Source organism: Trachemys scripta, chromosome 1, assembly GCF_013100865.1.
Source record: "Trachemys scripta elegans isolate TJP31775 chromosome 1, CAS_Tse_1.0, whole genome shotgun sequence".
NCBI classification, from domain to species: domain Eukaryota; kingdom Metazoa; phylum Chordata; order Testudines; family Emydidae; genus Trachemys; species Trachemys scripta.
In genome coordinates, this window is record NC_048298.1 from 192,082,906 (window position 1) to 192,096,366 (window position 13,461).

The 13,461-nt window shown below is 39.9% G+C and overlaps 1 protein-coding gene across 1 annotated transcript in view; it reads right to left on the reverse strand.

Moving 5' to 3' along the window:
• Positions 1-1,607: 1,607 nt before the first annotated feature.
• The window catches only part of TMPRSS3 (transmembrane serine protease 3), a 36,883-nt gene continuing 25,029 nt past the window's right edge, over positions 1,608-13,461 (reverse strand). The window contains exons 12-13 of the mRNA XM_034771026.1: positions 11,035-11,187; positions 1,608-1,643 (exon numbers count right to left, since the gene is read on the reverse strand). Coding sequence (XP_034626917.1) covers positions 1,608-1,643; positions 11,035-11,187 — 189 coding nt within the window. The remainder of the gene's footprint in view (positions 1,644-11,034; positions 11,188-13,461) is intronic.

Here is a 13,461-nt window from a genome sequence, read left to right on the forward strand (position 1 = left end):
CCTGGCCAGGACAGAAGCCAGAGCTGGGCTATGGTAAATCCCCCCCTAGGGAGCCCGGGCCACTGTGGGAAGCCCCAGACTTTCCACCTGCCCTTGGCAGTGCACCCCAAGGGGGGGTGACATGGGGCAGTGGCAGATTTCAGGCCCCCTTGACAGGTGGAGGGCCTGGGGCTCCCCACAGCAGTCTGGGCTCCCTGGGCAGCTCTTACCACAGCCCTGCTCAGGCTTCCAGCCTGACCAGGGGCAGAGCCTCGGGGGAAGAAGAGGAGCAGGGGCTGGCATCAGAGGGGGACAGGGCTCCTGCATGTGTCCTGCTTTTGTCTTTCAAAAAGGTGATCACCCTACGTGGGGGAAGTGGGAGAAAGCTGAGAGCATGGCAACTGGACCGCAGTGACATCAGAGCATATGTGCCATAACTGGTCAATGGACTTTATGCCCCCTTGCACCTGACCCCTGTCTCTGAGAGGGGGAGAGGCCTCCAGCACCTCATGGGAAAGACAGCCCAGGTGGAGAGGCTTAGCCCCTCCGCACACACATATTTCTTCTGAGGGAGTTTTGGGGATAGGCTGTTGTTTAAAGACATTCATAAGTAAAGGGTAGTCGGAGGATGGTTTGCATAGAAGGGGAGAAAAACCATGAATAAATACAAAGATAATAGGCTGCAATCCCAGAGTCAACTGGCTGAGAAACAAGGGAGTAAAGGGATCTTGGGAGGGAGGGGGCTTGATGAATTTGGGGGAGGGACAGAATTATGATGTGATGGGGGAATTTTTACAAATTTAAATGATCAGACCCTTCACGTTATTTGCACTGTGAGCCCATGTAACTGCAAGACATTGTTACTGTTACCCTCCTATTTTCACATTCATGTGCTGCATCTCATCTTTACACTGTAAGTTTTCCATGGTCCATATATTTGCACAGCACCTCACACAATGGGACCCGAGTCTCCACTGTGGCTTTTGGGTGCTACCATCATCCTCACACAAACAAATTCTAAGTTCAAAACAAAGTGCCACCACTGTCTCACAGCAGCTAGAGACCGATCATTCTCCACTCACAGTGAGCTGTACCATACTCTGCAAGTGATCCAGTCAGTGAGTGTGGTACTTGATATAAGTACATGTAGCAGAATCAGACCCCAGATATTACAAAAATGCACCTCGTTAAGATTTATTTACTCCTTTACTATAATTAACTTGCTTTGATGGCCTTGTAGTAAAACCTCCTAATTTTCTTTTAAAGTTATTTTCACTGTGTATTATGTATTAAACACTGAAGGCATACGAAATATGTCTTGTAGAAGCATACAGCAAGTAGCCTTGAATTAACTGCTCATTTTGCTGATTATTCATAATAACTTTGTATGTCCAAGACTTTGATACATTTCCGAAGCACTTCTGAAAATAAAGACTAGGGTTCAAATCCAGCTCCCTTTTAAATCAGTAGGAGCTTCTCCACTGACTTCAATGAGATTTGGATCTGGCCCTAGGGCAGACCACCATTTTTCTGAGCAATCTGTGAGGTTGTATTTTACCTTCCCTATATGAGGTTTGGATTAAGTCACTTGCCAGCTGGTTTCCAAATTGGCAAAGGTGAGTTTTCATTCAGTCACCGAGACTAGTGTCCAACAGCCGTGAAAACTGCAAAAAAGACAAAGCAAACATAAAAAAATCCCAGCAACAACTGCCTAGCAGTAGCCGGCTCAGCCTAGATTACATGAAAATGGAGATTGAAGTTGAATATTGGGTGCGTCTCTTCAGATCAAGGTACGCTCAAGGTAAGCATGCCTTATGGCTACCTTGTACCTACCCTAAAGTTAAACAGACGAATTTGGCTTGCATCTTCTTGTACTGTGTGTAATCTTAGATTTCAGTTACATGTAAGTGAGATACTGCTTCCCTTGCTATGTGCCTGCTCTTTGTTGAAAAGAAGAAAGCCAATATACATAGGGTGAAATGCTTCCAAAGATGTGTCAAAGTTAGACTCAGGACTCATAGTTTGTCAGACCACTCTGTTTTATTAGCACAGCGCTCTGCTAATACATTCAGATAATGTGAGCCCTCATGCAAGATTCAAACAGTCTTATTTATACAGATAAAAGGGTGCGAACTAAACAAAGGGACAGAGAGAGCAAAATTGTAAAATTTGCAAGGGCACAATATACATATCCTGCTTCCTTATTAACTCTTATAGATCTAAGGCAAATGCTTCACCAATTGCCCTTAAGTGGGGCAATTCATTAAGCAGTTAATGTCTGCTTTCCTGCCCCCTGGCTTGCAGCATTTCTACTTAAAGGTACATACAGCATTCTTTAATTCATTCTATTTCTTTAATATTCATTTCACTTTCACAATCCCTCCTTTTGGTCAAGCTTAGGCAAAAACCAATGATTACTGGCTTCCACATATTAATCGTTCTTTATCTCTTCGTTCATCAGTGATATTTCGAAATCATCATATTAGCACTCTGTTTTGGGGCAGTCATTTGGGTGGCATACCTTACACAATTCTGGATACAACAGGAGATTAGCTGAAAGCATATAAAATCATTAAGATTTCAAACAGGATAGTCAGGGCACCCTGAAACAACCAGTTTCCTATGCCAGAGAAATTGAACAGGTTACTTAGCCACTTCCATAAAGAACTCGGCTCTTCATGGGGAAGATATGCGATTTGTTCTAAGTGACTAACGCGATCTATTACCTCATTGGTGTCGTCAGGTATGAACATACAACATTCTTTTCCAATGAGAGCACAAGTCCCTCCTTTGGCCGCCAGCACTATGTCCAATGCCTGACTGTTTTGGAGGGCCATCTGTCAGATCGCCTCTGTTTCTTTGGCCAGGGTTTTTTAAACTCTCTCCGGTTTCATTTGCCATTATTTCAACTACTACTTGTAACCTCAGGAGCCTTTTTGCATGGTGTTGAAAGATTGTATTGTTTTCACTAAGCTTACTGTAGGGGGAATATGAAATTGATTTTTCTGTTTGATCCTCAGGTCAAGAAAAAATTTCATATCCCCATTCCCAGCCTGCCACTTTTTAGTTTTGTTCGAATAATCCCATACACCATTGGCCACAATATGCTGAAGGCAACGGCTTTTTCCCAGATCCAGCCCTGTCCCATTACACACCCAACAGCAATAACCTTTTCCCTCCACCACACTTATCCATTTAGATACATTTATTCCCACTGCTTCCCAAGTGTCATTATTGTTCCATGTTTTGTTAAACAGACGAGGTCCTCCAGTGAGGTCTGGGGAATTGAGTGGGATTGCCAGGACAGGAACACCAGCTTGAGAGTGGGCTGGGATGTGGCTGCAGACCCAGCGATTAGAAATATTAAGGGTCTGAGCTATCCACACTTCCTGCTGGATAAAAGAATTGTCATTGTGGACTCCCCAGACCTTAAGACACCAGCCGCCAAAGAACAGGCGCTATCAGAGGTGCATGTTGGAGGCAAGGTCCTTCTGGTTCTGACAACCTCAACTGAGGGAACCGCAGTCACGGTTTTACATCCACCAGGCAGCAGGCGCTGGGCTCACTACTGCTTCTTTTTGGGCTTTGCTTTAGGTCGTCGTCTGCTTCTGGCAACCCTTACGAGAGCATAGATGGTAAGCTATTGCAGGCTGTTCCTCTAAGTCTTCTTCTGGAGTCAAAATTGACTCTGCGTGATACTGAGGTGATGATTGGTTCGCTGGGGGTGGTGCCTTCTTACACTGCAAAGCATGTATCCATGCTGTGATGCCAGACAGTTTAACAACCGTCTGGATAGTAAGCAGTAGCTGATGATTCTTTGATGTCCTTTAAGTCTCTTTACTTCTTTTTCCTTGACTCTGGCTATAACAATGGCCTTCACACCTTATCTTTTTCTGATGCATACATTCCTCATTCACACAAACAGATTGAGAATACAAACAGTAGTATTTTATAGCGAGCAAAAAGGCATTGCAAATTAAAACCTTGCTAAGTTTTACAATCAATAACCAAGACAATTTACATTGAGACCCAGGCCTTTAATGTTCCTCTAATCTACTTAACATAGACACAATAGAGAATCCTGTTTCTTACTTACTAAACCTTAAAACAAAGAAATGTATATATAACTAGAGTGCCTACTTTGTAATACATATAGGAAACCATAGTAGACAATATAACTTATTCTAAAACAAAAGGGTGACCATAATCAGTCATAAGGATTGTTCTGGTCTGTCATTCCTTTCTGCTATTCAAAAAGGGTGGCTGACAGGATGAAATCAAATCACACATTAATTCTTATCCTGCTCCTACATATCCCCCTTTTGACACTAAGATTATTAATCGCCAGTGTCACTTCTTATTTAGTCCACGTAATAGAAAATACTGGGAGGTGATTTGGGCCTGTGGCTCTAGCTTTGCATACATTTGTTTTATCCAACAACACATCTCAAACATTCCAATTAAACCCACATACAATTTAAAACCAAAAACAATTAGGGTTAGTAACATTAGTATGCCATTAGTTGTGGGAGACCATTCAGAAAATATGTTATACCAATGGTAAGCTGTTATGTCTTTCTGCAGTGGCAATTCTTAATATGTTGCCATTTGCATGTATAATATGAATGGTTCGGTTTCCCACATTGCCTTTTTGTTTGTTTTAGGAACTATGTTACCTTTTTACCTTTTGTAGACACAGTACTTACATTACATTTACATTTGTCTATTGGAAGGTTGCCAACACTTCCATTCTTTTAAAACACTTTTCCCCAAGAATTAACACATACACATAGCCCATTATACAGTACTTTGGTCTCATTATTCATTTTATCCCACATACAGGATCCTAGTGAGATGTCTTTACTACAGGGATTCAGAGCAACAGGCATGGATAATCATACCCACTTTTATATGTTTCTGTATTAGGTTGTCCTGTAGCTGGTATCAGCTTTTTCTGAAAGACAAAAAATAACATTTTTATACCCCTTTTGGGATGGCATTCATTATTGCTGAAAATATTCCTTTCTTTCACAAATACCCTTGCTGATTGCAGGCAAGACAAGAGGAATTACCTCCATATTTTCCAGTGTTTTTGTTCTATAGGCAGGCCAGGTTTCAATGGCTTCTATCTTTTAAGAGTTATGGGGAAATTATCCCACTGTTCAGTCATTAAATCCATGAGGTGGTGTACCTCAGTTTTTCCAAGGTCCTTTTTAACATTTTTACAAGGTTTAACTGCTTAATTCTTTTCAGCCTCTGTAGAGTTAACTTATCACTCTCTTTCCTTAAATCACTTGTTTATTTCCCAAAATGACACCTTCATCAACTCAGATTTCACCATTTTAAGTATTGTTCCAGGGGTTCATGCATTCTTTAATTCATTCTATTTCTTTAATATAATTCATTTCACTTTCACAGATGTACCTGCAGAAGGTAGGCTTTTAATAGAGATATCAGACACAGCATGTCCCTTGATGATTAGACTACACCCAAATGCTGCTCTGAGGCATTAGTCAGCAACACAACAGTTAAATCCTATAGGTTTGCAGTGAGGCGCATGGGGTATAGGAGTTCAAACTACTCCCCTGTTGCTCTCACTTTTTGTCAGTTTCAGCTCCCTAGAGCCCTGTAAAAGGGTTGGTTGAGGCTTCTCTGCCCTTTTTAAAAATTGCAGTATGCAGTTCTTGCATCTGTGTTCTCAGGCTAACACAGAACTAGACAAGTGAGAAGTAATTCAGCACAAGCCCCCCCTCCCACACATAAACACCGAAACATTTTCAGGATCACCTCTGCAAAAACATGTGTATGAAGGGTTTACCAACATAGAATAGGAATAGTATGTAAAACCAGGTGCTTGTCTCAAAACTCCCTTATTTGCTGCAGTACCAAACGTGTACATTCTTATCTTTCTTTTTTCTTTTTTTTAAGGAAAAACAACAGCAAAACAGCTGTCATTCATTAACCTAAAAAAGAATCAAACACGTGTGTCTCATTTTCTTTTGAACATCTTAAGCAAAAAAAATGAATTCTTGGTGGGCCAAAGGCAAATACAATTTTCCATTTTATAATTACCAGATTATGGTAGCACATTTTAAACCTTGCCTCCTTCGGTTTAATGAAGTCTGTGGTTCTCTCCTGCCATCCACTGATGATGGTGAAAGATTTTTTTGAAACATGCTTCACATTTAACTCTGAAACATTTAACCCTAAAACCACTAATCAGTTTGCTGAGACTGTAGCCTTTTTTTTTTTTTTTAAGGTGTTGCTGTCTGTGTATCCTTACACATAGCATGTCACACCAAGTGTGTCATCTATCTAAGGGATACTTTGACTGTAATGTAATCCTGTGTCAATCCCAGTTCTTTCAATTGTGAGTTACCAATTTTTAAGCTGCTTAATCAGCTTGTTTAATAATGTAACAAATATACATGTCTTTAGTACAAAGATTTTCAAACACTGAGGCACTTATCAGGGAATAATAGAGAAAACCCAATTAAACTGAAGCCTCTTCACCCCCAGCCCCCTTTTTGGGGGGGAGGGGGTGGGGGCGGGGAAGGGTTGTGCATATTTTTAAAATAGCCATTGGATGAAAAGAATAGAAGTGATGGTGAGAGGCAAGAACTGAAAACATGCCAGTATGGTATTTAGATGTTTTACACCTATACAATATGGTCCTAAAATCATCCTGCAAATTAGACTTTAACCACAACTGCAAAACTGCACATGTAGAGACTAGAAATTCAGTTACCTCGTGGAGAATTTTCAGTTACTAGAATTATTAGACCATATCTTGAAGTCTTTTTCTCAGGCTAGCCCCCATCCCTTAAAGTCAACCCCCTTCCCACTTAACCCATCCTTATATTTTTTTCATCTTTACATCTCACTTTCTCTTTCAAGGATTGTCATCTGAACTTTGTATTAGTATTTTTTAATTTAAAGGAAAACTGCAAGTGATTATTATATAATCTTAGTAAATAATAATAGTTTAAAAGGAATTTCAAAGCAGTTTCTAGAAATATATCACTGTCTCAGTTCAGTGAATGGTACTGGTATGTCTCTTGGTGTTTGCCATTTTAATAATACATCAGACTGATTAGATCTATTAGAATAACCAAATGAGAAATTAATAACAATTAAACCATAAAGTAACTTTGGAACTCTGATTCACAATGAAGTCTGAATTCTTTCCGTCCTAATTTCCCACTAAATGTCAAAATCGCAGCTTACAGTTGTTCTTATTTCTGAAACTTAATATATTTTAATTGAATAATTTATTATTCTTTGTAACTAAATGTGGTCTTTAGAAATACTATTTCTGCTGCACTGCAGTTTTCTTTTATGTACATTTAGTCCTGGTGAAAGTTACTAGAATAGCCACCTTTGTAACCAAAGTATTCGGTGTATCCACAGCACAATATGGGCAGTGACAGTTCAAACTCCCTCACATTGTTTTACCATTGTCTCTGAACTTTGACCTAATCTCCACAGGTGACAGGGTAGTTCCGATTTCATCCTTTTGCTCTCTGCTGAGAAGGCCAGGAAGGGTTTTTGTGATGTGGATAACTATCAGCTGGCAACTTGCCTGTGACCAGACCTCATTAAAAACATACCGTCCTGCAGTCAGCCATCCAGTGGTGGTATTAGCTTCGACCAGCTTTGAACCAGTGATTAAAACTTCTCTACATCATTATCATTATCATCTACTTGAGCTATCCAGCCCCTCACAACTGCTTTCTAAAATAAGAAATACCTACTTTGCTATAATTTTACAAAGAGCGGATATAAAATACTGGGTATTTTGTAACATAACCACAAGAGGCAGCTGTTTAATAGCTTGTAAGTCAGGAAACCACAGCAGCACTTTATATGCCTTTCCCCCTCATAAGCTGGTTATCTTTGTGAAACCGATTCATGCAGAATGCTATTTTGGGTAAGGTGCATAGACAATACAAAACCTACCCCCTCTCTCTGGAGAGAGCTTTTGTGGGCTATCTTGTGTAATTTCTATATATTGTGACTTTGAAACACTAGATATATTTATAGATGGTCATAGATGGTCTGGGTTTACTTAGTCCTGCCTCAGTGCAGGAGGCTGAACTAGATAATCTCTCAAGGTCCCTTCCGGCCAGACATTTCTGTGGTTCTGTACCATACTGTGTCACAGCATATGCTGTGCTATCGTGCTGTATGGCATGTTTTAGTTGTAGCAACATGTGTGTTTAATTTAATAACACATCAAAAAGCAATAAAGGAGACTCTGATAAACTATCTTCAAGACAGTCTCAGAATTTATGTGCAAAATTCAAAGCTGTGTTTCGCTGATTTCAGAGCCAATCATTTACAACACCATGAAATATCTGAGTCAAACCAAGGTATATTTTCAGCAAGTTACAAGTGGATCTGGCCTAGAGCTCTCTTAATAATGAGAACGGAATATACTTGAAAAATCGCCAGATATTTGTTTCTGTCAATTTAGTTAACAAAGAAATCTGATGATAGCTGTGTAGTGGCATATTTAACTTGAATGTGCACAGATCTAGGAGGAGAATAAACTTCTTGTACTCTAATCCCTGGAAAGGAAGTATAAAAATAGTCACTGATTTGAATTTCCTCCTCTGCAATTTTTCTGCTAGTATCACCCAAGTCAATTTTTAATCCCGGTAGCACTCTGTATTATCGGTCTTCTTGCTGCTTTTTCTTTACATGAGACGTGTAGGTGCCAAAAAGCATACATGCACATCATCCCAAATCCTACTTGCCTTTTACATCTGAAAGGGGCTGAATGCAACCAGAAGAGACCATTGTTCTTTTTCATTAAATACAGTAAGTTCTGAGTACCAATGAAGAGATGATAGAAAGTAATTGCTGTTAATATAAAATACTATATAAGAGTCAGTGGGATGGGGTACATGATTCTGTGGAGCAGGAATTTGAAATCAAGTTTCAAAAGTTCAGTGAATCAGTGCTATCTTCAGGTTCGCAGTTCTTCTCTCTGAAAATAAAAACCATTTTTGCATCTTTTAAAATATTCATCTTACTGCTTCATGAAATGATTCTAAAGTCACATGATTTCTTTAATCCACGTGGCACAGTAAATGACTGCTGAAATTACCTCTAATTCTAGATCGTAGTAAGAACTCTTCAGAAAAATATACCCTGCGCTGAAAGAAGGTACAGACTAACTCCCATTCTATTTACTGAGAATCTGAACAAACAACATTCTGCTCACCAAATGTCATTGATACTTTTGAATGCTTTAATACAGTGGTTCTCAACCTTGCTGGGGATTGAAGGTGGGGGACAGAACAACAGGGGCTAAATGTGGGAGCTCTGGTGCTGTATGAGGAGGCTGAAGGGCACATTAGTAGGGCTGATGGAAGTACTGTGTATGGGTGCAGGTGGTTGGTATTAGGTGCTAGGCAGGGTTTTGGTTTTATTGCTAGGGTGGGGACACTTCTCACTAATTCAAGTTTAATTGGCAATGTGTAATATTCCTCAGGGTGTAACTCATTCAGGTTAATAATAGATCAGCTACATTCTGACAAGGCCTGATGTGGTTTCATTTCCTCCCCATTAGGATGTGTCATTAATAGGGGTGAGGGTGCGGGGTGAAAACCTAGTCTTAATGTTGAGAAAATACCTTATTAAACAACACAACTGACTCTCCTCAGGTAGTATAGGGTTATTTCATTATGACTACAGCCAACAGAGGTTTAGTAAAGCATGTGTGTGCCTCTAGAAATCTGAGACCGAGTTTGACTGAGTCTAAATGAAGTTTTGCATTAGAAAATGGAATGTACATGCAAATGCCACATCCATAGACAGTGCATGGCTTCTGGCCTTGCCATGTTTAGCCCTTTAAGGGTATTGTCTTTGTGACAACTTGGGGAATCTACGTGCAACTTAATAATTCTGGTTGATTTTATGAAATTGCTGGATCATTGAATCGCTCTGTGTATGCAGAATCCACCATCTGCCATCAGGGCTGTAGCACTTCTCTTCCAGACCAGGGACAATGTAGGTTGTTAAACATTGATGATGCCCCATTCAAATGGAAACCCTTAGGAGAATGGATCGGATGAAGCTGTGAAAAACAGCAAAGGGGGACATTGGGAGCACAGGAGAGACAAGCTATACACTCTCAAGTGTTCAGGTGTGTGGTACCCAGTACAGCCCACAGCCATCCAAAGCTGCAGTTGTGGGGAAACTCCTGTGATATAGCATGGTCAGTGCAGATGGAATCATCAGGGAATTTAGCTGCTAAAATCTGAGGTCTCTATTCAGCATGTGTGAACTATGATTTTTCTAAAGCTAAACTATGATTTGGCCAAATTTGGGCAGAATTTTACAGGGATAGTAAAAGACACATCCCTGACACAAAGGCCACTCCTCTGCAAATTTCAAGTTCCTTCTCTAAAGCATGGGGGTGATCAAGCAGTTCAAAGAAAAGGTCACCAGAATTTTTTAACTTGAGCAAAACAATGATTTTTTTCCCTTAGCCTTGTTCTCAGAAATGGTTGAACTGTTTTGGCTCAAATGTTCCAAAAAATTCAGCCTGAGGTAGACACCCAGCATGGATAATTTCAACTCAAGCAATTAGAGATTGGCAAAGTTATAAATTACTGAAAAACAGGGTCTTATAATGAAGAGTGTTGGGCAACCTTAATCGTAGGCAGTGCTACCACCCCCACCAATAATATATCAAGCTATTACCGAGGCACAATTATATCAGATTTAAACAAAGTCCAGAAACTGGTAATCCACTTTGTAAGAAATTATAAAAGTGAAATATATACTTTATTGCTAAAGCTTATTTTTCTTTTTGAGAAATAAAACATCTTCACATCATCAGCTACCATTAGCAATTCCCTAAGTGGTCATCCCTGCCATTCTCTTTGTGTCTCCCAAATACAACTAAAATGTTGACTGCCCTAGTAAGATAGCTGCACTGCCTGTACAGGCGTTGTTGGAGTCCTCTCATTCTGAGCAATAGACCTACTTGAAGAAAGAGCAAAATCTAATTACCAGACAAAAGATGGGAGGGGAAAAACAAACCTCCATTTGTTCATGTATCCAGTCAAGAAATGAGGTGGTACGGCTGTAGACTCCTGGTTTATTTACTTCTGCACAGCCCATCCCAAAACTGGTAGTTCCTACTAGCTTCCAGGTGTTCATATCTTTACAAGCTAAGGGTCCCCCGCTATCTCCCTGAAGGACCAAAGAAATAAAACAAATGGTCAGCATCTCCAAAAAAGAAACAATTAGAGGAGCTATTTATTTTGGAGTATAGCAAGTAAGACTGGTTAAAAGAGTTTCTTAATTCCTCTCCCTTCTGAATCTTACGAAAAACATACATTACAGGGACTTTGATTTTCACAGACAAGTGGCTTTTCTATAGGGTAGACAAGTACACATGAAATTACCTCTCTCTTTATTGTGAAAAAGTGTTATCTGTCATTTCTCATTCATATGTGCAAAGATGTAGTAGGTGTTAGAACTGGTAGAGAATCTTCCATGGGAATGATTTTCTCACAAAAAATGCAGTTTCCATGAAATCAAAATTTTCCTATGGAAATTTTTTAGTTTGTTGAAAGTTTTCATTAGGAAAATCAAAATGGCATATTTTGTTTTCAGTTGGTTCAACTTGAATCAAAATATTTTGAGTTGTTGAACAAACCCAATATTGAACAATCTTCATTTAGAGTCAGTTCAACATTAAACTGCATTTCCCTATTGTGATGCGTTGCCTCATGGGAATTGTCATTCAGGCCCCCATTCTCTCTCATGGGCTGAGCGTCCTGACTGATTACATCTCCTATGATGCAACGATGTTCTCACTGAGCAGCAAGGTGCATAATGGGAGTCGCATGACTACAGGAGCCATAACAGAAATGTAGTCAGGCCAGGGAGCTTGGCCCATAGAGAAGAATGGAGGCATCTGGCAACTTGAACTACAATTCCCATAAGAAAATGCACCATAATAGGGAAATGTAGTTTAATGTTGAACTGACTTGAAACAAAGTATTTTGGGTCAGTTCAACAAACCAAACTATTTCTATTTGGGAACGTTGAAATGTTTTGTTTTGATGTAAAACGTTGAAAGTGCCAAATCAAAAATTTTCAGAACTTCTTTGTTCTTTGAAAAATTTTGATATTTCAACTTATTGTCCCAATTCAAGATAAAAACAAATATTGAAAGATCAGAATTTCTCATGGGATGGCAATTCTGATTTTTGCTCAGCTCTACTAAGCATTCACACTACATTCGACAGTCAAATCAAAGACTCCCAGAGCAGATGTCAGCAGTGTTCAGTGCTCCTACAATTGTGGGGCACTGTCGCCACATGATTTTCTCACTGTTTAATGGTTTGAGAAGTAGAAGCCCTGAAGGTCTTTATCGGGTTGGAACAAAGATTACTTGAGGATTCTTTGGGATAGATCGATAAAGAATCTATTTAGAGTTGCATAGGGATTGGGTATCTGCTTTTCCTAACTGTTCATGGGAAATCCACAAATATCAATTTACATGTCGGTATGCTGAGGCCCAAGAGGACCTATCATGAATGATTCACTTCTGGAAATGCCATCCATGAAGTTGCGTTGCTACACCTGCCAACCAGGGCTGCCTGACCCAGTGACTCTGAAGTACTGCTTTCCGGGTAGAATTTCCTTTGTTTATTATGGTCATGTCTAGGAACTAACTAAGATTGAAGCCCCATTCTGCCATTAACTGTATGAACACAGAATAATAGATGTGAATAGTCAAATTTCTGATCTACAGTGCTACTAGTATGTCCATGGTTCGACAATGATGACAGCACTTGAAGGCATTCTAACTATTCCATATGTATTAAGCCCATCTCTTTTTCTATTTAATTCAACACTGTCAGCAGTTCCAGAGGGAGCTCTTTACGTCAGGGAATGCTACTTCCAAACATGAATATTCAGTGCAAACAGCAGGGCTAGTAAACTGGTACATTTTATCCCTCTCCCTTGCCTTTCATTTGTGAGCTTCTTAGGGCAGGGCAGTATTACTAGTATTACTCTATATTTAGACAGCACACAGTAGTACATTGTGGGTGCTCATCATCATCACTAGGGCAAATCCCAAGGGGATGTAACCTCCTTGCAGATCAAGGGCCATCCGGATCAAACTCTAGCTAGGTCCTTAAGATAGCCTGGCTGGATGTTCAGTTTATGTCCATCACTGGTGATCTTACTGCGCCAACAAAGCTTTCGGTATCCCTATGATCACTGGCCACATAGTGGCCCACTTTGGTAAAGACACTTTGTAATGTATTGTTTTTGTGGGTGCTACCATAATACAAATATTTAATGACTTTTGATCACTAACCTGGGCTGGATTTGAGCCAGTGATTTATAGATATTGTGAAAGACTCCATAGTTCATTACCAATCCTCTGAGTTATCTAGTTTTAGTTTTTTCCAAATCTAGTTCTCTTCCAGATTTACACATTTCCAT